General features: G+C 35.6%; 1 protein-coding gene across 12 annotated transcripts in view; it reads right to left on the bottom strand.

The window, feature by feature from the left end:
• Positions 1-26,383, bottom strand: part of BCAS3 (BCAS3 microtubule associated cell migration factor) — a 608,014-nt gene that overhangs the window by 385,882 nt on the left and 195,749 nt on the right. For all 12 annotated transcript variants that reach the window (XM_042915733.1, XM_042915732.1, XM_042915730.1 and 9 more), the window contains one exon: positions 22,592-22,685. In XM_042915733.1, coding sequence (XP_042771667.1) covers positions 22,592-22,685 — 94 coding nt within the window. The remainder of the gene's footprint in view (positions 1-22,591; positions 22,686-26,383) is intronic.

Raw genomic sequence — 26,383 nt, 5'->3', positions numbered from 1 at the left:
AATTTATGTACAATAAATGCAGTCATTTTACTACAGTTTGATGAGTATGACAAGTATATATACACCTAGGCTGCTGCCATTAAGATAGAGCACATGTGATAAAATTCTATTGTGTCCACCTGCTGTCCATCCCATCCCCACTGCCTGGCCCCAGGGAACCACTCATTGGCTTTGTCATTATGAATTAATATTGCCTACTTAAGAATTTCATGTAAATAGATTCACACAATACCTTGTTAAACCTACCACTGTGAGTAACAGTACTACATTCATTTATTTATATTACTGGGTGGCATTCCATTATAAAGACATATAATTTATATATCCATTCGGCAGTTATTTCTCTTTTTGGCTATTGTGAAAGAAACCCCCAGTAGGATTCAAAACAAGTGTCTGTGTGAACATATGTTTTTATTTTTCTTAGGTGAATATTTAGGAGTAGAACTGCTAGCTCATATGTATGTGTAACTTGATAAAAAAAAAAAAACTGAAAATGTTTAGCCAAAGCAGCTGTATCATTTTAACTTTCTCACGAGCCCCATGACTCATTAGCATTTGATACTGTTAGTCTTTCAAAATCTTAATCATTTCAGTGAGTATCTGATGATTTCTTATGGTTTTAGTATGCCATATTCCTTGGTGATTGGTGATGTTGAACAGCTTTTCATGTGTTAAGGCTACATGCATATTTTCTTTTGTGACATGACTGTTCAAATCTTTTGTCCATTTTTAATTGTTTTGTCCCTTCATTACATATATATTTATGAATATGATATATAATTATATATGTGTGTGTGTGTATAAATATATATATATATATATAATATAATATATGATATTTTCTCCCACTTTATGGTATCCCACTTAATTTTCCTAACAATATCTTTCCCAAGGTGCTTAATTTAAAGAAGAACAATTTTATGGTTTGTGTTTTTGGTGTCCTACCTAAACCTCTTTCTTTATCTCTCCTGGGTCACAATGATATAATCCTTTATTTTATTTTTGAGGATTTACAGTTTAAGATTTTAAATTAAGTCTATGATCAACTTAGAGTTAATTTTTGTGCATGACATTAAGTAAAAGTTTATTTTTTTCCCCAAGTGGATATCCCAGTTGTTCCACCAACATTTTTTCAGACAACTATACCATCCACATTGAATCACCTACTGTTTTGGTCATATATCAAGTGACCATGTGAGTTTAATCAAATTCTGGATTCCATTCCATCCACCTATAACTATATTTGCCCAACACCATACTCTCTAGATTACTGTACAATTAGAGAAGGTCAGATATTTAGGTAGTTTCAGCTTTCAAAATTCACCCACCTTTTTCAGGATCCTTTGAATTTCTATACAATTTTAGAATAAACTTGTGTTGATTACTTTTGATTTAACCATGCACTTTTAATAAAGTTAACGATTAGTGAACAATACTAACACAAAACACTAATAAGATACCAAGGCATAAAAGTGATTAAATATTTTTATAAAATATAATTTTCTTTCATAACTGAATGGTTTTTCTTACCCTATCATATTGTACACCTCACAACATGGCGGGCAAAAATGTAAAATTTTTAGATAAAGTAGAAGAATTGGGAAGATAAGGAAGTATAGATTGGGAAAAGTAATTTGACTCCTGTCTTTATTCAGGAAAAAAACATATCATACAATTTCAGAGTTTTACAACTCTAAGGGCCTTGGAAATAGCATGCCTTCCAGGGCCAGATAGCTTCCCAGGGGAATTCTACCAAACATTTAAAGAAGAGTTAATACTTCTTCTTTTGAAGCTGTTTCAAAAAATGGAAATGGAAGAAAAACTTCAAAATCCATTCTAGGCAGCCAGCATTACCTTGATTCCAAAACCAGACAAAGACCCCACTCAAAATGAGTATTATACACCAATTTCCATGATGAACATGGATGCAAAAATTTTCAACAAGATACTAGAAAACTGAACCCAACAATACATTAAAAGAATTATGTAGCACGATCAAGTAAGATTTATTCCTGGGATGCAAGTGTGGTTCAATGTCTACAAATCAATTGACATGATACATCAGATTAACAAAAGAAAGGATAAGAACTGCATGATCCTCTCTAGCTGCAGTAAAAGCATTTGACAAAATATAGCATCCTGTCTTGATAAAAACCCTTAAAAAAGTAGGGATAGATAGAACATTCCTCAAGATCATACAAGCCATATATGAAAGACCCACAGCTAGTACCATCTTCAATGGGTAAAAACTGAAAGCTTTCCCCCTAAGGTCAGGAACAAGACAGGATGTCCACTCTCACCACTGTTGTTTAACATAGTGTTGGAAGTCCTTGCCTCAGCAATAAGACAACAAAAATAAATTTAAAAGGCACACAAATTGGCAAGAAAGAAGTGAAACTTTCACTCTTCACAGATGACATGACATTCTATGTGGAAAACCCTAAAGACTCCACCAAAAAACTATTAGAACTGATACATGAATTCAACAAAGTCGCAGGATATAAAATCAACATATAGAAATTGGTTCATTTCTATACACCAATAATGAAGCAGCAGGAAGAGAAATTGAAGAATCGATCCCATTTACAACGGCACCAAAAACCATAAAATACCTAGGAATAAACCTAACCAAAGAAGTAAAAGATCTGTACGCTGAAAACTATAGAAAGCTTATGAAAAAAAGTAAAGAAGACACACAGAAATGGAGAAACATTCCATGTTCATGGATCAGAAAACAAATATTGTTAAAATGTCAATACTACCCAAAGCAATCTGCACATTCAATGCAATACCAATCAAAATAACACCAGCATTCTTAACAGAGCTGGAACAAAAATTCTAAAATTTGAATGGGAAGAGAAGCCAAGATGGCAGAACAGCACGGAAGGTTTTTTTTGCATTTCGCATCCATGAAATATAGCCAGATCAACATTAAACCTGCATTCCTAGAAAACTGATTTGAGGATTAACACACAATCTGCACAACCTGAACTACAGAACTCAGCAAGTACGTGGCACAGAGAGGTGAACTGGGGGAGAGAGAAGCCGTGGAGGGCAGGGAGCTGTTTTTGCTTGCGGAGAGAGGACAGAGATGGGGGGAGAGTTTGGGAAAAGCACCCCACACACACAAAAGAAGTTGGAGAGAAAGTGGAAATGTGGAAACAGCCACAGGGACTGAACTAAAAAGGGAGAAAGGAGAAAGGAGAGGGTTTAAATTAGATTAAGACTCTATAAACAGGGGGAGCACAGAGTCTGAAATTCTACAGCTCAATACCTGGCAGTGCCCTGGTGGGAAGGGCAAATCCCCAGGAGCAGAGTGGGGTCCAGAAGGTCTTCAGGCTACATGGGGAGAAGCAGTTCCACTGCTGGAAGGATATTTGGTAGAAGCTGTGTGGCCACCTGGCCCAGCAGACCCCAGAGAACAACCACATTCACTGGTGATGGAACAAGGTCATTAAGGGTGAAGCCTGGTGCCAGATGTGTGTTGCGATTTTCCATAATCCCTGAAATGCTGCTGCTACACGATCTTGTGAACTTTTTCTGGGGCAGGCTGGCACCCAACTGCAGTCTCTGGGCATTGGCATCAGCATGGTCCTGCGAACATTCCTGGGTGCGGTGGGCACTCAGCCATTGCTCAGTAAGACTCTCCCCCAGAGGATCTGAGTGGGTCAAAGCCGCAGTCCCTCAGAAGTGAGGGGCTGGGAAACACAGCCACATCTGAGATAAAACGCAAGAGGGAGGTGCCTCCTGGCAACCTGATGGTTTGGTCACAGACAGTGTAAAAGCAGGGAGTAGACAGAGGCCAGAGACAAAGGACGGGTGCACAATTGCTGATTGGGGAGAACAAAGTTCCAATACTAGAGACTGGGTAGCTGGGTGATGCCATTTTCACCCCTCCCATGCATGTGCATATACACCTACAAGCCCCACAACAATCCACCCCAGTAAGCTAAGCAGCATGAATGGACTAACCAAGAAGTTAAAGAGGGAATTAAAAAGTACATAGAAGCCAAAGAAAATGATAACACCACAGCCCCAAACCTCTGGGATGCAGCAAAGGCACTCATAAGAGGAAAGCATATAGCAATCCAGGCCTTCCTAAAGAAGGAATAAAGGTCTCAGATACACAGCCTAACTTTGTATGTCAAAGAGCTGGAAAAAGAACAGCAAATAAAACCTAAAACAAGCAGAAGACAGGAAATAATAAAGATTAGAGCAGAAATCAATGCTATTGAACCCCCCTCCCCCCAAAAAAGAAACAGTAGAACAGATCAATGAAACCAGAAGCTGGTTCTTTGAAAGAATTAACAAAATTGATACACCACTAGCCAATTTGATCAAAAAGAAAAAGAAAGGACCCAAATAAATAAAATAAAAAATGAAAGAGGAGAGATCACAACCAACACAGCAGAAACACAAACAATAATAAGAGAATATTATGAGCAATTATACACCAATAAAATGGGCAATTGACAAATTCCTAGAAACATATAAACTACCAAAACTGAAATAGGAAGAAATAGAAAATTTAAATAGACACATAACCAATAAAGAAATTGAATTAGTAATCAAAAATCTCCCAAAAAAACAAGAGTCCAGGGCCAGATGGCTTTCCAGGGGAATTCTACCAAACATTTAAGGAAGAATTAACACCTATTCTCTTGAAGCTGTTCCAAAAAATAGATATGGAAGGAAAACTTCTGAACTCTTTCCATGAAGCCAGCATTACCTTGATTCCAAAACCAAAGACCCCACTAAAAAGGAGAACTACAGATCAATTTCCCTGATGAACGTGGATGCAAAAATCCTCAACAAGATATTAGCCAACCAGATCCAACAATACATTAAAAAATTATTCACCATGACCAAGTGGGATTTATACCTGGGATGCAGGGCTGGTTCAATATCCATAAAACAATCAGTATGATTCATCACATCAATAAAAAAAAGGACAAGAACCATATGATCCTCTCAATAGATTCAGAGAAAGCATTTGACAAAATACAGCATCATTTCTTGATAAAAACCCTTAAAAAAGTAGGGATAGAAGGAGCATACCTCGAGATCATAAAAGCTATATATGAAAGACCCAACACTAATATCATCTTCAATGGGGAAAAACTGAGAGCTTTCCCCCTAAGGTCAGGAACAAGACAGGGATGTCCATTCTCACCACTGTTATTCAATATCGTATTGGAGGTCTTAGCCTCTGCAATCAGACAACAAAAGAAATAAAAGGCATCCAAATCGGCCAGGAGGAGGTCAAACTTTCACTCTTCGCAGATGACATGATACTGTATATAGAAACCCAAAAGATTCCACCAAAAAACTGCTAGAACTGATCCGTGAATTCAGCAAAGTGGCAGGATAAAAAATCAATGCACAGAATTCAGTTGCATTCCTATACACCAACAATGAAGTGACAGAAAGAGAAATCAAGGAATCGATCCCATTTACAATTGTACCAAAAACCGTAAAATACCTACGAATAAATCTAACCAAAGAGGTGAAAAATCTATACACTGAAAACTATAGAAAGTTTATGAAAGAAATTGAAGAAGACACAAAAAATGGAAAAAGATTCCACGGTCCTGGATAGGAAGAACAAATATTATTAAAATGTCAATACTACCCAAAACAATCTACATATTCAATGCAATCTGTATCAAAATAACAACAGCATTCTTCACAGAGCTAGAATAAACAATCCTAAAATTTGTATAGAACCTGAAACGACCCCAAATAGCCAAAGCAATCTTCAAAAAGAAAACTAAAGCTGGAGGCAATCACACTCCCAGACTTCAAGACGTGTTACAAAGCTGTAATCATCACGACAGTATGGTACTGGCACAAAACAGACCCTCCGATCAATGGAAAAGAATAGAGAACCCAGAAATGGATCCAGAAACATATGGCCAACTAATCTTTGAGGAAAGAATAGAAAGAAAGGAAAGCAGGAAAGAATATTCAATGGAATAAAGACAGTCTCTTCAGCAAGTGGTGGCAAAACTGGACAGCGACATGCAGAAAAATGAACCTGGACCGCTTTCTTGCACCATACACAAAAAGAAACTCAAAATGGAAGAAAGCCCTAAATGTAAGACAGGAAGCCAACAAAATCCTTGAGGAGAAAGCAGGCAAAAACCTCTTTGACCTTGGCTGCAACAATTTCTTACTTAACATGTCTCCAGAGGCAAGGGAAACAAAAGCAAAAATGAACTATTGGGACCTCATCAAAATAAAAAGCTTCTGCATGGTGAAGGAAACAATCAGCAAAACCAAAAGGCAACCGACGGAAAGGGAGAATATATTTGCAAGTGACATATCAGATAAAGGGTTAGTATCCAAAATCTATGAAGAACTTATCAAAATGAACACCCAAAAACCAAATAATCTCAGTGAAAAAAATGGGCAAAACACATGAAGAGGCACTTTTCCAAAGAAGACATCCACATGGCTAACAGACACATGAAAAGATGCTCAACACCACACATTATCAGGGAAATACAAATGAAAACCATAATGACACAGATACCACGTCATACCTGTCAGAATGGCTAACATTAACAACTCAGGCAACAACAGATGTTGGCGAGGAGGCAGGGGAAGGGGAACCCTTTTGCACTGCTGGCGGGAATGCAAACTGGTGCACCCACTATGGGAAACAGTATAGAGGTTTCTCAAAAAATTAAAAATAGAACTACCCTACGGCCTAGCAATTGCTCTACTAGGTATTTATCCAAAGAATACAAAAATGCTGATTTGAAGGGGCACATGCACCCCAATGTTTATAGCAGTGCTATCAACTACAGCCAAATCATGGAAAGAGCCTAAATGTCCGTCGACTGATGAATGGATTGTGCGAGCGTGTGCGTGCACGTGCATACACACACACGTGCACACACACACACGCACACACACACACACAATGGAATATTACTTGGTAGTCATAAAGAATGAAATCTTGCCATTTGCAACTATGTGGATGGAACTAGAGTGTATCATGCTAAGCAAAATAAGTTGGTCAGAGAAAGATAAATATATGATTTCACTCATGTGTAATTTAAGAAACAAAATAGATCAACACAGGGGAAGGCAAGGGAAAATAAGACAAAAACTGAGAGGGAGGCACACCATATGAGACTCAAATACGGAGAACAAACTGAGGGCTTCTGGAGGGGTGTTGGGTGGGGGGATGGACTAAATGGGTGATGGGTACTAAGAAGGGCACTTGCTGGGATGAGCACTAGGTGTTATATGTAAGTGATGAATCATGGAATTCTACTCCTGAAACCATTATTATGTTATATGTTAACGAACTTGGATTAAAAACAACTTTTTTAATGCCAACTGTTAACATTAAAAAAAAAAATGTTGCGGCGCCTGGGTAGCTCAGTTGCTTAAGTGGTGGACTTTGGCTTGGGTCATGTTCTCACAGGTCATGAGTTCGAGCCCCACATTGGGCCCTGTGCTGACAACTCAGAGCCTGGAACCTGCTTCAGATTCTGTGTCTCCCTCTCTCTCTGCCCCTCCCCAGCTCTCATTCTGTCTCTGTCCCTCTCAAAAATAAATAGATGTTAAAAAAAAAAAGTAAAAGGGCTTTAAAAAGTCTTAAAAATAAGAAATAGCATGACTGACTTCAATTAACAGGTATGATAACTGAAGCCCACAAACAGTGAGAAAACCAGATTTAAAAGTCTAAAGATAAAAGTGTTAGCTTGTGTTGTCCTTATTATGTACCAATACAAGATTCTATCCTCAAAGACAAATTACAGGCACAGACACACATACACACAACTATCACAGACAATCACTGCTAGAAGTTCAAAATTAAATACATTTTAAATTGAGGTTAAAAGGAATTCGGTAGACAGACGGAAGGGAGAAGAAAGTGAAATATGACCAAATGGCAGAAGGCTGAAGAAGTAAAGAGAATGTCGTGCAGATCAGTCAGTTTGGAACAGATATTCTATGTATTAGACTATAAAATATAAATTGAAAGGTAAATTTGGAAATTAAGTATTTCCAAAGGAATGCCATTCAGTGTGCTTCAGGGATGTGTAAAACAGAACATTTAAATTTTCTGGGTAGAGCTTATACAGGGGTGTGTGTGTGTGTGTGTGTGTGTGTGTGTGTGTGTGTGTGTGTGTACACCAAGCTAGACACTTAACATTTATGCAATCTACTGTATGTAAGCTACAGTTCAATAAAAATGAATATAAACCAAAACAAAAATAAGGGTAAGAGTAAAATTGGTGGTTTTACATACAGTGAATGTAAACACAGTAGTTAGAAAGTTAAAATCCATGAATGAGTGGGTTAAATGGGTGACGGGCATTAAGGAGGGCACTCTTTGGGATGAGCACTGGGTGTCACATATAAGAGATTAATCACTGTGTTCTACTTCAGAAGCCAAGACTACGCTTTATAAAGTTAACTAACTTGAGAATAATAATAATAATAATACCTGTCAATGTGAAAAAGAAAAAGAAAGAAAGGCTCCTAAGAATAATTCTAATACAAAGATGGGCAAATCTTTTATGTAGAAACTATAAATTTTTATTGCAAGATGCTAAAAGACAACTAAATGAATGGAAGGATATACTATGTTGCAAGATGTTAAAAGACAACTTAATAAATGGGAGGATATACTATGTTTGTGGATAAAAATACCCAATATTGTAAAGATACCATCTCTCTATCCCAAATGGACCTACGCTTTCAATACAATTCCAATAAAAATTCCAAAAGGGAAAAAAAAAAGAAAGAAAGTTAAAATCCTACCCCTATGGGATGGGATGGGGTAAATACAATAAAATCTAAAAACACAGCAGCCAGAGAGGGATGTATAAGAAATACAGATACATAGTGAGGAGTCAAGAAAGAGGTCAATGAGTCTCAGATGTGTAGCTTGGCAAAATGGGTGGTCAAAGCACCACAAATCATGTATTCCAGAGCACATATATGACAGTATAACAGAGTTCAATCAAGGTTCTAGTAGTGGAGATCAGAAACTATGTAACAGGGGCATCAGACTGGCTCAGTCAGTGGTTCCTGCAACTCTTGATCTTAGGGTTGTAAGTTCCAGCCCCATGTTAGGTGTAGATATTACTTAAAAAAAAATAAAATCTTTTTTTTTTAAAGAAAGAACTATAGAACAAAAAAGTATTAGATGAAAAATAAAAATTTTCATCATTTAGCATTTTTATTTTGGGTATATTTGCAAATATATCAAATATTAGCAAATTACCAAGTGTCTCTGGAAATTAGTTTTCTTTACCTATCTGATCTATTTCAAAACATTACTCCTTAATTATGTTTGAGAAAGAGTATTTATAAGAACAACCGCTAACACATAACAAAGATTTCTGAGCAGGTAGGCATTTGTTGCACAACCTAACTCTATACATCTATATCTACACAGATTAGTGTAGTGGCTTCTTAGCCCATCAAAAAGATAGGATTTGAAAAAAGAGACCAAAACAATAACCATCAGAAACTTCCCTGAAACCATCAAAGCAACAAAAGGAAAACCAAAAGATGAGTTCATTTTAAATTAGAGAAGAATAATTTGACTATTTTTTTAATTTGTTTAATGTTTACTTATTTTTGAGAGACAGTGGGAGAATGTGAGCAGGGGGAGGGGCAGAGACAGCAAGACACAGAAACTGAAGCAGGATCCATGCTCTGAGCTGCCAGCACACAGTCCGACCCGGGGCTTGAACTCATGAACTGCAAGATCACGATTGGAGCCGAAGTCGGATGCTTAACCGACTGAGCCACCCACGTCCCACGAATTTTATTTTTTTCCATACTGTTGGTACCCTAAAGACTTTGTAACACCCATTATATTAATTCTGAATACTAACACGGCCTACTGTTTTTTACATTCTCCTATTCATCCTCCATTCCTGCACCCAGTCCTCATTCCCATCCCTTCCCACCATAGGTACCCACCCGACTGGCTGTAATATATGTCCTTTGAAATATGTGTTTTCAAATATGTGTTTTTGAGACATATTTTCACTGCTTTCAGAGTACTGTTCAAAATAATGCATGGCAAGAGTATAAACAAATCTGAATGAGAACACTGAAACAAGCCTGAATCTGGGGGAGGGCCAGAGCATTCCAGAGGACAGGAAAGCAGAAGGGACAATAAATATTCAAGTACTTCACTGCTTAACAACCACTAAAGTTGTCCTGATAAGAAAAAGTTTAATTCACCCTTGGCCACTTTGCATGTATGTACTTGGCTACAGATATTCTTTACATTCTTCAAAATTTAATACTGTTATAGTTACATCTGTTATGGGTAGCTCTAGTGTTACAAGTGTGTGTGTGTTTGTGTATGCATTTACCTCATTTTTCATAGTATGCCAATGTATGTATTCACATCTTTCATTAGTTCATTTAGTGTGAATTGGGCATCTCTGTTTAATTAACTAGAAATGATGTGGCAATGGTGGTGGGGAAAGAGAAGGGCTTTTCCTTACTAATGGATACCCAGGACCCGGGGCTACATTAGGACTTTCATGGGCCCTGGGCAATTTTGCCTTTATGGACCTCCTCTTCCATGAAAAAAAATATTTACAATTATATTTTACAATTACAGTTGCTGGTTTTAAAAATATATTAAAGTATTCCATTAACTTAAAAGTTTATTACTATTATTATTTTTTTGCTTTTAAAAGGAATTAAACATTTTGATGGGACCACAATACCAGCATGGGCCCGAAATTATGATGCCTACTGTACTTTATGATAAGTCAAACCTGAAAAGTTACCACTAACTCTCATATAAGGCCTGTGCCACAATGAACAGAGAGCAAAAAGAACAAATCCTTCAGGGAGTAATCCATTATGTGAGTAAGATATGTCATTTTGGAAGATGACGACAGAGGAGAGTAATTACAAATCTATAATGGAAACATCCCCTTCTTAGGAAAAAAAAAAGCAATAAACTCTTCAAGCTGCCTTTGAATTATTAGTGATATAGTATAAATGACTGGCGGTAATAAACCAGAAGCTGTTGGATGAGAGGAAAACTCAGAAGCCACATAATTCTGTAAATCTGTGAGGCATTATAGATGTTAGCAAAAATCAAGACAAGGTATTTTTCTGACCACTTACTGTGATCAATGGGGGAAACTCTGTGCAAAAGAAAAAAAAAATCCAACCTAAACTTTTTTAATGATTAACCCACGACCACCATCACCTTTCAATATACAACATTTAAGTAACCAGAATAATTTCAAGTCTGTTAAAGATGCAGTCAAGCATCCACAGGGATACATGTTTAATCTACTTTACTACAGACCCAACATTAATTTTCCTCTTATTAATGGATGGAAAAGCAATTTCTCTGCCAAGGAAGGGCAATTATTTAAAATGTAGATGTGCTGTACTTCACAGCTCTCAGCTACTCAGCTGGCAGAAATAATGCCTCTGGAAAATAGATCAATTATTTACCAAATTAAAGACAACAGGTCTGTTTTAGAAATGTCAGGCTTACTGCAGAGAGTTGAGAATTTCCTTTCCTTTTTTTTAATGTTTATTTATTTTGAGAGAGAGAGCAAGCAGAGGAGGAGCAGAGAGAGGAGAGAATACCTAAGCAGGTCCATGCTGTCAGTGCAGAGCCTGACATGGGCAGGGCTTGAACTCATGTATTGGGAGGTCATAACCTGAGCCAAAATCAAGAGTCAGATGCTTAACCGACTAAGCCACCCAGGCACCCCAAGAATTTCTTTTTTATGTTTCTAATTTCCAATTTGATTAATAAAAATGCTTATCTTCTTTTATGTCAAAGGTAATATATTTAATACCCCAATCTAGTTTACTTAGTTACACAAATATGATTTAATTTCCACAAGATATTTTTAATATATGTTACATATTTCAATCTTAAGGATGTGTGATATGTTTCTTCATTTTATACAATTTGGCATCAGGGATCACTTCTACAATTCATAGGGAAAAAGACAATTCTCATTCAAACTACAAATTAGAAATAACTGAGTTTTATTCAACAAATGAGTAGTTACATTGAATTAGTGCCTTATCTCTGCCCTGCCATGGTTTTTTTCATAATAATAATTATAGAAAAAAATAATAAGTGTAATTATTCAGTTTACTTATTAATTATGTGAAAATTACCAGGCTAATAATAAATACCTGGGTATGAAGTAAAAGCTTATCTATAGCAGAAAACATGTTGAAAGAATACTCTTGATGGGTATAAAATTTAAACTAGGATGAGGGAAGTTAATAATAATGAAAACAGCAACAGCTAAATTTTTGGAGGTGACCCTATGTTTTGGGTATTGTTTTGGATACCATTATTACCCTCTCATTTCATTGATGAGAAAACTGAAGTACTAGGGAGGATCCAAGCGTATTAAGTTACTTGCCCAATTAAGCAGCAAGGTGGGGGCGGGGAGAACATGATATTTTGTTTAGGGTCATGTAGGTCTTCACAAAATAATACATAAAAAATGGGACTCAAAAGATAAATAAGAGTTGCCCAGGCAAAAGAGGATTTCAGGTGGAGGAAAAGTAATGTAAAATGTTTAAGGAGGTGAAAAATAGTATGGCTAAATGTTGGAAGGAAAGGTAGAAGAACAGGTTAAAGCAGTAAAGTTGTGCCAGGCTATATACTTTTGGACAACACAAACAAGATGAAGAGATCATTAACATTTAACATTTCTTATAAAATATTTATCTTTTTATTTTTTTTTTAATTTTTTTTTTAACGTTTATTTATTTTTGAGACAGAGAGAGACAGAGCATGAATGGGGGAGGGGCAGAGAGAGAGGGAGACACAGAATCCAAAGCAGGCTCCAGGCTCTGAGCCATCAGCCCAGAGCCCGACACGGGGCTCGAACTCACAGACCGCGAGATCATGACCTGAGCTGAAGTCGGACGCTTAACCGACTGAGCCACCCAGGCGCCCCTAAAATATTTATCTTAAAATGAAACTAAACACATGGAAAAAGTATGATACAATAATCACAAACAGAATAACCCAGAATTGGACTATGACCAAATAAGAGTCTTTTAAAAACTAAGAGTAACCAAATGATTCTATATATGTACTATTATGAATTAAATATCTGTGCAGCCCTCACATTCATATATTGAAACTCTAAAAACCCAGGCTATATTTGAAGATGGGGTCTCTAAGGAAGTAATTAAGTTTCAATTAGGTCATTGGCTGAGACCCTGATCTGGTATGATTAGTGTCCTTATAAGAAGAGACACCACAAACCCTTGTACGCTATTGGAGGGAAAGGTAAATTGGTGTAACAGCTATGAAAAACAATATGGAAGTTCCTAAAAAAAATTAATATTAAAACAACCATATGATCTAGTAATTCCACTACTGGGTATTTACCCAAAGAAAACAAAAATACTAATTCAAAAAGATATATGCACCCCTATGTTTACTGTAGCATTATTTATAATAGCCAAGATATGGAAGCCACCCAAATGTCCACTGATAGATGAATGGATAAAGATGTTATATATATTTACATATAAAATAAGGAATATTATTCAGCCATAAAAGAGAATGAGATTTTGCCATTTGCAATAACATGGATGGACCTAGAAGGTATTATGCTAAGTGAAATAAGACAGAGAAGGATAAAAGCATATGATCTCACTTAAATGTAGAATCTACAAAGTAAAACAAATGAACAAATAAACAAAAACAAACAAAAAAAACCCAGACTCTTAAATATAGAGAACAAACTGACGGTTGCCAGAGGGGAGGTAAGGGGGATGGGAAAAATGGATAAAAGTTAAGAGGTACAAACTTCTAGTTATAAAATAAATAAGTCAGGGAGATGAAAAGTACAGCTTAGGGAATATAGCCAATATTATTGTAATAACATTGTGTGGTGACAGATAGTGACTGCATTTATTATAGTGAGCACCAAGTAATGTATAGAATTGTCAAATCAAGATGTTATACACCTGCAACTAATATAACATTGTATGTTGATGATACTTCAATTTTTTTTTTTTTAATTTTTTTTTTTTAACGTTTATTTATTATTTTGGAGACAGAGAGTGAATGGGGGAGGGTCAGAGAGAGAGGGAGACACAGAATCGGAAGCAGGCTCCAGGCTCTGAGCTGTCAGCACAGAGCCCGACGCGGGGCTCGAACTCACGGACCGAGAGATCATGACCTGAGCTGAAGTCGGACGCTTAACCGACCAAGCCACCCAGGCGCCCCGATGATACTTCAATTTAAAAGACACAGACACACACACACACACACACACACACCACAGAACTAGCTCTTTTTCTCTGTCCCCACTTCCTTGCACCAAAGAAAGGACACGTGAAGACACATTGAGAAGGTGACTGTTAGTCAGGAAGAAAGACCTCACTAGAAACCAAATCAGCTGGAAGTTTCATCTCAGACTTCTAGCATTCGTAACTGTGAGAAAAAAAGGTTTTGTTGTTTAAGCTACTACATCTATGGGATTTGGTTACAGCAGCCCAAGCTAATAGATGTACACAGGTTACTGCCTAAATTTAGGGTCCCTGAGAACATTTTACCCACTCATATGACCAGCAAAGAGGATTTTGGGTTGAATTTGTAAAATCAAAAGAGACTGCTGTTTTAACCCTATAACAAAAACAAAACCAATAAACAAAACAGAAAAACCCCAGAGTTTTAAAAAATCTATCTCAAAGTTCAATACAAAAAAACATAAATAAAAATAGTAGCTCTTACATCAGGAAGAACAACAGCCGGAGGAAGAGGAACCCACAATATGTGAAGGCAAGGAGAACACGGCAACCTTTTCGAAAATTTTCAGTGAGCTGATGCTACAGATTAGAATGCTGCCCCCCAAAAATTCAACTCTGTACCCAACTAATCAAGAGGATCAAGAGTAACAATACTAAAAGCTGTGAACAAAGTAAGAGTGTTAACCGCTGCTGAAAAATTAATGAGTAACTGTCAAAAACTATCTAGTTGAAACATGCCTGAAAATTATGGGCAAAATACAGATATTCCCATACAGAAAACAGCTAAAAAGTCATCTTCATCAGAGAATCCAGAAATAGCCAACAGAAGTATGTTACTTTAATGAAAAAGTACAAAAGAAACTCATCAGAGAAAGAATGGAATTTTGAAAAAATAATAAAGTATCAACTGGATATCCATAAGCCAAAAAATAATAACCATGACCTAATCTGATACATTATACAAAAAATAACAATGAATTTGGATCATAAATTTAAATATAAAATGTAGGGGTGCCTGGGTGGCTCAGTCAGTTGAACATCCGACTTCAGCTCAGGTCATAATCTCTTGGTTTGTGAGCTCGAGCCCTGCATCAGGCTCTCTGCTGTCAGCACGGAGCCCACTTCAGATCCTCTGTCTCCCTCTCTCTCTGCTCCTCCTTCTCTCTCTCTCTCAAAAATAAAATAAACATTAAAAGAATAATAAAAACAAAAAAAATAATAAAAATAAATTTAAATACAAAATGTAAAACTAGAAAACTATCAGAAAATCACATAGGAGAAAGATCTTCAGGCCCCAGACTGGTGCACACTTCTTAGGCAGGAACACAAAAACACAACTGATATATTTTTTATTGGATTTGACAAAAAGTAAACAATTTTGCTCTGCAAAAGACTCTGTTAAAAAGATAAAAATACAAACTTCTGACTGGGAAAAAAGATTTCCAAATGACCTCTCTTACAGAGGTCCCCATCTAGTATTTATAAAATTAAAGTGGCAATAATACCAAATGCCAGCACGGATGCAGAGAAAGCATGTTAAAAGGATTAAAGGAAAGTATGAGAACAATGTCTCACCAAGCAAAGGATATCAATAAAGAGATAATATTATAAAAAAAGGAAACAAATAGAAATTCCAGAGTTCAAAAGTACAATAACTAAAATAAAAAATTCAATAGAGGGGCTTAAATCGTGGTTTTGAACCTGAAAGAAGAAATCAACTGAGATTATCGAGTTTGGGGAAAAAAAGAAGAAGAAAAATGAATAGAGCCCCAGAGACCTATTTGACACCACCAAGATTAATCTGTGAGTAGCAGGAGTCCTAGAAGGAGAAAAGAGGGGAAAAAAGGTAGAAAGGATGTTTAAAGAAATAATAACATCCCAAACATGATGAAAAACATTTAGGCAATGGAACTATCCTGTATTATACTATAAAGGTAGATATATGTCAATATTAATTTGTCAAAACACAGAGAATATGTGAACACCAAGAGTGAACCCTCGTGTAAACTACAGACTTTGGTTGATAATGATTGGGTCAATATATGTTCATCAACTGTAACAAATTTACCACTGTGGTGTGGAATGTCAATAGTGTAGGAGGTTTGGAGTGGGGGCCGGATTATAAGAGAGTTTTCTGTACTTTCCAATTGTGCTGTGAACTTGAAACTGCCCCCCAAAACTGGAGTTTATTAATTTAAAAAAAAGCTCCTGAGAAAATGTTACTCATTGTGTATCTAAATCACTGAAACCAACAAATTTACACCACCCATATTGAACCTACCCAGATCTAAGCACCGGAGGCCTCTCTGGCACTTCAAACCATATCATAAATGTTGCCATTAAAATATTTGTTTTAATTCAGGACTCAGAGTCACAGCTAATAAACAAGAATGGGAAGGGTAAATTGAAAAACAAACTGAATGCAGCTGCTGAACTAAAAGTTTCACAACGCTATTTAATGGCATCCCTTAATTTCTTTGCTGAATAGGTCCCATACAAAACCGAACTGCATACCACCCAAACAACCTACATTTTCTCCTTAATTCACTTCGGACTGTTATTTCATCATGTACATTTTACATTGTTTTTAAAATTTCTCAGAAGGTGGACAACAGGTCTGGTTTTCTCCTTGAATCCTGATGTATGTCTAGGACATCTTAATAATTCTGTCATTGGAAAATATGCCTCTCTAAAAAAAAAAAGACTAAGAAATTTATTTATATTGTTAAGCATAACAGGGATATGTTCAGGTAAAGTGGTTACAGAATGATCAGGTTTAAAAACAAAAACACACAATAAACATTGCTATGTTTTGTTCTGCTTATTTTTTAATGAACTTCCCTAAACTTGTAAAAAGTATTCTAACAAGCACTACTGTTATTATTGGCCACACTACATACCCCATGAAAAAGCCTTTAACTAAATAAGAGAATTATTGGAGGAGCAAAACAGTTAAAACTTATTGATATAAATAAATTTAGAAATATGTATGGATACATGTTAAAGAAAAACTGGAAGGTGTTACTAGAGGATCTACAAGTTGTATTTTGAAAAGATCAATTTAAGTAAAAAATTATAAGTACTGTTTTAATGCCCATTTAAATTACACACCTTTCTAAAAAATACCAATTAATAAAAGTTCAGAAACTAATAAAACTTTTTCAACCAGAGAGCAGAAAATATATCATTTTATAACATAGGAGGATTTAAAGATCAATAGAAAATACATCATTTGCTCTCCCAAAAATATTTTTTTAAACTATAACGTAAATAACTACAGGCGAAAAATAACAATTACTAAGGAATCCGTGCATTTACAAAGGGCAATGCAGCCTCTTGCTTCAAACATTTCATATGCATTCTCAATTTGAGAAGGTTAGGATAAAACAAGCAATATAATACAGAAACTAGACAAGTAAAATAAAATGTCACATAGGAGCTGGGTAATAGCAGCCACAGCTAAACCCAATATCATTCTATAAGTAAAAATTCAGATAGTGACCAGCTTAAAAAAAAAAAAGTCAAGGCTTTCAAATCACTGAGAATTGAATCTTTTATAGATACACTTGCTTATACTCAAGCAATAACAGTCATACTCTGAATAGCAAAGACACTCAGAGCTGAACAGTAAATAACTAAGATGAATTGCAAGCAGTTGCATGAAATCTCCACTATCTTCTATGAAAGATTTTGCAAACCAATTTTGTGAGTGGTTGCTGAGTTATGAATCCTCCATTTAATTCAAATATTTAAACATGTACAAAGCATTTATAAAATGCTGCAGAAATGATGACACACTGAAAAATGTATCTGCCACATAATAAATGGATGAGTCCACTGTATAGACCCTGCTTCACAATCTATGCCAAATATGCCATATTTTTCTTGCCTCATTCATTCAACTAATATTTATTTATATACCAGACACAGAATCATTATTTCCTAACTAATCATCTTTTAAGTTCCAATTTAGAATTGACTTCTTTTGAAGAACTTTCCCCAATAGTCGAAACCAAGTAAATATTCATCTCCTAGCATTCTGTCCTTACTCCACAAAGGATTTTCCTTCCTTGCTTTAAGTCCCTATCACACCAGTAGATGCCATGAGTAAGGACTGTCCCTTGTTAACTTAATCACAAAGACTGAGCCAGGCAATGTGAATGGAGTCTCTAGGGAGCATAAACCTTTTTGATTAACAGGATCCTAAACATTCTAGTGCCATGAACCTTTTAAGCAATATGGTAAAGCCTAGGAACATCTTTCTCAGAATAATATATTTTTAAGACAAAGTAAAATACATAAGATTTTAAAAATTGACATACAGTGTATGTCTTTTTTTTTTTAGTTTTTTTTTTTGTTATCTATTAAAATACAGTATCTACTATAATTTTGAACCATAAGCAATACTGGGAGAATTATGTGAATAAGATAGAAATGATGTGAAAACATCTATTATTTTTATTTGTTCATAAACTCAGGAGTACAGCTAATATTTCACTATTTTATTTTACATTTTCATAAGTGAAGGAAATTTTTCATCAGAGATTAGAGAAAATAAAGATGTAATTTTTTTCCTAAGTTCACATACTCTCTGAATTCTATCCATAAACCTTCCAGATCTTAGACTGAGGTTAAGAAGCTTCATTTGAGATTCAAGAAAAAAATGAAAGAGATCCTAAAACTCATAAAATAGTTCTCATATAAAGATCTTCCCTCCAAGAGATTACAACATCCAATGTGAAACTGAATTAAGAATACAACAGAACATCAATTTGTGTATTTTAAAATGTTACATACACACCAAAGGAATGATCTAGACAAGAAATAATTGATAACTCAGACTTCATTAAAATTAAATAATTCTGATTTTCAAAAATACTTTCAAGAGAATAAGAAGACAAGCCACAGACTTGGAAAAAATATTTACAAAACACCTAATACAAGACTGCTATCCAAAATATACAAAGAACTCTTAAAAGTCAACAATTTAAAAATGAACAACCCAATCAAAAAATGGAAAAAAGATCTGAACAAGCACCTCATCAAAGAAGATACACAAATGGCAAATAAACTATGGTATGTCCACACAATGGAATGTTATTCAGCACTAAAAAGAAATGAGTAATCAAGGCATGAAAAGACATGGAGGAGCTTTAAATGCTTATTAGTAATTGAAGGAAGTCAATCTGAAATGACTATATACAGTAAGATTCCAACTACGTGACATTCTGGAAAATAAAACAAACTATGGAAACAGTAAAAAAGATAACTGGTTGCCAGGGGTTGAGGAAGGTAGGGATGAACTGGTAGAGCAAAGGGGATTTCTAGGGCAGCGAACCTACTTACTCTGTATAATGGTGGATATATGTTATTACATATTTGCCAAAATTGACAGAATGTACAACACCAAGAGTGAACCCTAATAATGTAAACTGGAACTCAGAGGTTAGGTAGAAAGACAAGTATTTAAATAAATGATTACTTCAAGATAAATTATATCATAGCGTTATACAAATAGTGCTCTAGGAACACAAAAAAGAAGGTATAAATATAAAAATTTTTAATCTTACCATAAAAACACAAACTTGGGAGTTCAAATAAAATCAAATGAAAAATGTATGTCAAAATTATGAAATCATAGTAAACTGTGGTTTTCTAGAATTAATTGCTAGACAATGATACAGATAACTATAATATTCTTTAAGGTAAGTGGTATGTTCTTGTTACAATGGAAAGCCACAGGATGGAAAAAGTACAGCTTCCAACGTCTAAAGCATTCTGACTATGGAGATATGAAATATACATTAATACAAAGGAGATTTGACATAACAGATGGACCATCAAAATGAGTCATACTGGTTACTCCAAGTAGAGTGCTGTAAGTGACATAACTTCCAGATTGTTTCTTCAAATTTAACTTAATTCCCATAACATTCAAAGCGTTTCCATAAATCTTTGTCTTTATTAATTAAATCAATCCTACTGATCAACAACCGCTACAAAAATCTTCCTCTCTATCAAAAATGACTAATTAAGATATTAGAAGGAAGATTATTCAAAATGCTCTATATTATCCTCTTACCATCATTCTTTATTTGAAAAGATGAAAAGGGAAAAAAAGATGGGTCTTTCCATCAATTTTAACTGATAGGATAATTTCTGCAGAATAAGATAAAAATGACAATCTCTTCAGATCCATCAACCAAAGGGATAAGATCTAAAACAACTGTAAGTTTATGAAGACTATTTCAGCTCCCAAAGCAAAAGAGCAATTTTATCTTTTACTTAAAAACAAAGTATTTTAAAAATGACTACACTGGAATGGAATTACACCACTGTAAGTATTAAACCAACTCCTAAAAATGAAAATTGGTAAGTAAAGGGAAAGAATTAAGTATTTATCCTGCCTTTCACATACAAGAGAACTATGGTGCATTCCTGGTTGATGAGAGAAAACTTTTTTTTATAGAACAGTAGTTAATCTTGCAGAAAACATGGTATTATTAGAAAAACCACCATTCTCCAGGCTTCAACATAATACAACTATTAAGTAAAAAGTTGTTTCAGAAATGAAGCCAAGTGACTTCAGCCAGTTGAGTGTCTGACCCTTGATTTCAGCTCAGGTCATGATCCCAGGGTCATGGGATCGAGCCCCTCGTTGGGCTCTATGCTGAGCATGGAGTCTGCTTGAGATTCTCTCTCTCTCTCTCTCTCTCTCTCTCTCTCTCTCTGCCCCTCTCCCCCACTCACGTTCTCTTGCCCTCTCTAAAATAAAAAATAAATAGATAAAAAGAAATGAAGCCAAAATAATGCTCTGCAGATTACTTGCTAATCTCCATAAGAAAAACCTATCTCCAATATGTAGATATTTTGAGGGTCTACTAACATAGCCATGTGATCAACATAGTATCATATTATATATTTTGCAGGATACATTTTTGAGATAATTGGAAACTTTAAATTATGGCTTGGATATTAGATAACATAATGTGTTAACTTTCAAAACTACAATATAATATCTGGCTATATGGGAAAAGGTCATTATTCTTAGGAAATCATGATTAATTTGTAGTGGGTAAGTTGTCATTACATGCGTAACTTACATTCAAATGATTCAACAAAATACATATATTTATGTACATCTATTATACATACATGGGTATACAAGTACATATACGTAAGTATACACATACCTATACATATGTATATTTATTTATTATGCACAGAAATGTGAACACCTATTTAATCAAGGTAGTGATACATGGGTCATTACTATACTATCTTTTAAATCTATTTTTATGTATGAAACTTTATATAACAAAAAGTTTGAAGAAAAAAATGAAAAGTAGTAGGACGTTCCACATTACTATAACATCTCTCCTAATCAAATGCTTTAAGAATAAATAGAAAAACAAAACCACTACCAAAACACAGGGAAAAATACAAGCAAATACTTTATAATACGCTTGTATGTGAAAGTGAAAAAGAAATTTTAAATTACAAGGAAAGTGCCACTTACATTCATTAATATGTAGTCCGGAATACTGAAGTTCCTGGCTTAATTATAATACAGAAATTAATGCACCTCAATAGCACAGTTTACCTACTGCTGATATTCAATTACCTCTTTACTGAGAGCAAAACTAATGCTTGGTGGGTTTCTAAATTTTTATTTATTTTTTTAAATGTTTATTTATTTATTTTTTTTTTCTTTATTTTTTTTTTTTTAATTTTTTTTTTCAACGTTTTTTATTTATTTTTGGGACAGAGAGAGACAGAGCATGAACGGGGGAGGGGCAGAGAGAGAGGGAGACACAGAATCGGAAACAGGCCCCAGGCTCCGAGCCATCAGCCCAGAGCCTGACGCGGGGCTCGAACTCACGGGCCGCGAGATCGTGACCTGGCTGAAGTCGGACGCTTAACCAACTGCGCCATCCAGGCGCCCCAAAATGTTTATTTATTTTTGAGAGACAGAGTGTGAGCAGGGAAGGGAAAGAGAGAGAGGGAGACACAGAACTCAAAGAGGGCTTCAGGCTCTGAGCTGTCAGCACAGAGCCTGATGCAGGTCTCAAACTCATGAACTGCAAGATCATGACCTGGGCCAAATTTGGATGTTTAACTGACTGAGCCACCTAGGCCCCCCCCCCCCCCTAAATTTTTATTTTAAATTCACTCACTCAAGAACCACTTACTGAAGTCTACTTACTTTTCTGATACACATTGACACATTATGAAAAGTCAGATTCCATATTTCATATTTTCCATTTCCAAAAAAAAAAAAAAAAAAACTTGTTGAAATCCCATGACATAAATGGAAAGAAAAAGGACATACCACTTGTATTAAATGCCATACAGCACACTGGTTTCTCATGAGCAGGAAAGTGGGCCACGATACCATCACTGTCAGAATCCTCGCTCACAAGCACCTTCACAGAAAGAAAGAAGGAAAATGGAAATTAAACTTTACTCACCAATTACTGAGCGTGAAGATATACACAGCTACACTACAATATCCCTGACCAAAAGTATGCATGATTGCTTCCACTATACTGGAAGATTATTGTCACTGTAAGGTGAGAATGCCACTTTAGGAATGAGGAAAAGATACAATATACTCCAGAAGATCAATCATATAAACTCTAAAAACAGTTGATGGGCTTTACTGTAGATGACAGAGACAAAAATTTCTTGAAGTAGAGGTTCAGAAAAAAAACAAAAAGCATAAAATCAGCTTTGTAGAGCTTCATCCAAAGACAGGAACATACAATTCTTATTATGTTATGACCTACTGGAAAATGTTTGCTTACAACTAGATCATTACTGGATCATGATATTCAGACATAAATAATTTAATTTGAAGTAAATCAGGAACTAATCCTAAACGGGCAAAGTTAATTTTTCTTTTAGTATGAAAAACTTTACAAAGGTATACTTTACATACCATAAAAGTCACCTATTTCATGTTTACAATTCAATGATTTTATATAGTACTGTAACCATTACAGCAATCCATTATATAGAAATGTCTGCTTTGTCATCCTTTACTATCCTAATGCTTTAATTTTCTTGCCTATTGCTGACTCAAACCTACAATTCAGTAAAGCTACTGATATATCAAATTTTTTGTGCATAGATCTTTATTACCATCTTAACAATTTTTAAATGTTCGGTTCATTAAGTATACTCACATTGTTGTGTAACAAATTTCTAGGACTTTTCCATCTCGCAACACTGAAACTCTACCCACTAAACTCTGATTCTTCTTCTTCCCTCCCCCCAGCCATTGATAACCACTTTTCCACTTTCTGTTTTTATGATTTTGACTATTTTAGAGAGTCAAAATAACTGGAAGAATATAGTTTTTACACTTTTGTGATGGCTTTACTTCCCTTACCAAAATGTCCTCAAGGTTTGTCAGTGTTGTAATATGTCACAATATTTCCTTCTATTTCAAGGCTGCATAATATTATAGTATGTATATACCAGATTTTTCTTTATCCATTCACCTAGTGATAGATATATGGATTGCTTCCATATCCTCGCTACTGTGAATATGCTGCAATGAACGAGGGTGTGTAAATAGTGCTTCCAGATCCTGCTTTGAATTCTTATGCATACAAACCTAGAAATCAGATTGCTGATCATATGATAATTTCATTTTTAACTTTTTGAGGATCAATTTTTTTTTATCTTTTCAAAGAACCAATTTTGGATTTTCCCCAATATTTCACTATTTACTATTTTGTTGACTTATGTTCATATATTTAGTATTTACTTCATTTGTTGTTTGGTTATAATTTGCTCTTGTTTTTCAGATTAGAAAATGGGGAAAGTGAAGATTATTAGTTTCAGACTGTTTTTCCTTCCTACTATAAGCATTTAAAGCTATAAATTTCCCTCTCTGTAAAAGAATAGCTGCACTTCATAAATTCTGATATGCTCACTTTTTATTTTTATTCCATTCCAAATATTTTCTAATATCCTTGGGATTCCTTCTCCCACCCATGAGCTATTGATAGGTGTGTTTTATTTCCAAATATTTGGAGATTTCCATAATTTCATTGTTATTTTTTAAGTTTATTTATTTATTTTAAATATGAAATTTATTGTCAAATTGGTTTCTATACAATACGCAGCACTCATCCCAACAGGTGCCCTCCTCAATACCCATCACCCACCCTCCCCTCCCTCCCACCCCCCATCAACCCTCAGTTTGTTCTCAGGTTTTAAGAGTCTCTTATGCTTTGGCTCTCTTCCACTTTAACCTCTTTTTTTTTTTCCTTCCCCTCCCCCATGGGTTTCTGTTAAGTTTCTCAGGATCCACATAAGAGTGAAACCATATGGTATCTGTCTTTCTCTGTATGGCTTATTTCACTTAGCATCACACTCTCCAGTTGCATCCACGTTGCTACAAAGGGCCATATTTCATTCTTTCTCATTGCCACGTAGTATTCCATTGTATATATAAACCACAATTTCTTTATCCATTTGTCAGTTGATGGACATTTAGGCTCTTTCCATAATTTGGCTATTGTTGAGAGTGCTGCCATAAACATTGGGGTACAAGTGCCCCTATGCATCAGCACTCCTATATCCCTTGGGTAAATTCCTAGCAGTGCTATTGCGGGGCCATAGGGTAGATCTATTTTTAATTCTTTGAGGAACCTCCACACTATTTTCCAGAGCAGCTGCACCAGTTTGCATTCCCACCAACAGTGCAAGAAGGTTCCCGTTTCTCCACAACCTCGCCAGCATCTATAATCTGATTTGTTCATTTTAGCCACTCTGACTGGCGTGAGGTGATATCTGAGTGTGGTTTTGACTTGTATTTCCCTGATGAGGAGCAACGTTGAGCATGTTTTCATGTGCCTTGTGGCCATCTGGATGTCTTCCTTAGAGAAGTGTCTATTCATGTTTTCTGCCCATTTCTCCACTGGATTATTTGTTTTTTGGGTGTGGAGTTTGGTGAGCTCTTTATAGATTTTGTACTAGCCCTTTGTCCGATGTCTGTACATTGATTTTGTACCTTGCGACTTTGCTTAATTCATGTATCAGTTCTAGCAGACTTTTGGTGGAGTCTGTCAGGTTTTCCATGTATAGTATGATGTCATCTGCAAAAAGTGAAAGCTTGACTTCATCTTTGCCAATTTTGATGCCTTTGATTTCCTTTTGTTGTCTGATTGCTGATGCTAGCACTTCCAACACTGTGTTAAACAACAGCGGTGAGAGTGGACTTCCCTGTCGTGTTCCTGATCTCAGGGGGAAAGCTCTCAGTTTTTCCCCATTGAGGATGATATTAGCTGTGGGCTTTTCATAAATGGCTTTTATGATGTTTAAGTATGCTCCTTCTATCCCGACTTCATCAAGGGTTTTTATTAAGAAAGTACGTCATCAGCACTAACCCAGCCCTACAGGAGATCCTAAGGGGGATTCTGTGAGTGAAATGTTGCAAGGACCACAAAGCACCAGACATCACTACCAGCATGAAATCTACAGACATCACAGTGGCTCTAAACACATATCTTTCCATAATAACACCAAATGTAAATGGACTAAATGCGCCAACCAAAAGACACAGGGTATCAGAATGGATAAAAAAACAAGACCCATCTATTTGCTGTCTACAAGAGACTCATTTTAGATCTGAGGACATCTTCAGATTGAAAGTGAGGGGATGGAGAACTATCTATCATGTTACTGAAGTCAAAAGAAAGCTGGAGTAGCCACACTTATATCAGACAAACTAGACTCTAAATTAAAGGCTGTAACAAGAGATGAAGAAGGGAATTATACAGTAACTACAGGGTCTATCCATCAGGAAGAGCTAACAATTATAAACGCCTATGTGCCAAATATGGGAGCCCCCAAATATATAAAAAAATTAATCACAAACATAAGTACCCTTATTGATAAGAATGTGGTAATTGCGGGGGACTTTAATACTCCACTTACAACAATGGGTAGATCAGATCATCTAGACACAGGATCAATAAAGAAACAAGTGCCCTGAATGATACATTGGATCAGATGAACTTGACAGATATATTCAGAACTCTGCATCCCAAAGCAACAGAATATACTTTCTTCTTGAATGCACATGGAACATTCTCCAAGATAGATCACA

Source organism: Panthera leo, chromosome E1 (genome assembly GCF_018350215.1).
Source record: "Panthera leo isolate Ple1 chromosome E1, P.leo_Ple1_pat1.1, whole genome shotgun sequence".
Lineage (NCBI taxonomy): Eukaryota > Metazoa > Chordata > Mammalia > Carnivora > Felidae > Panthera > Panthera leo.
This window is presented reverse-complemented; position numbering and strand designations above follow the sequence as displayed.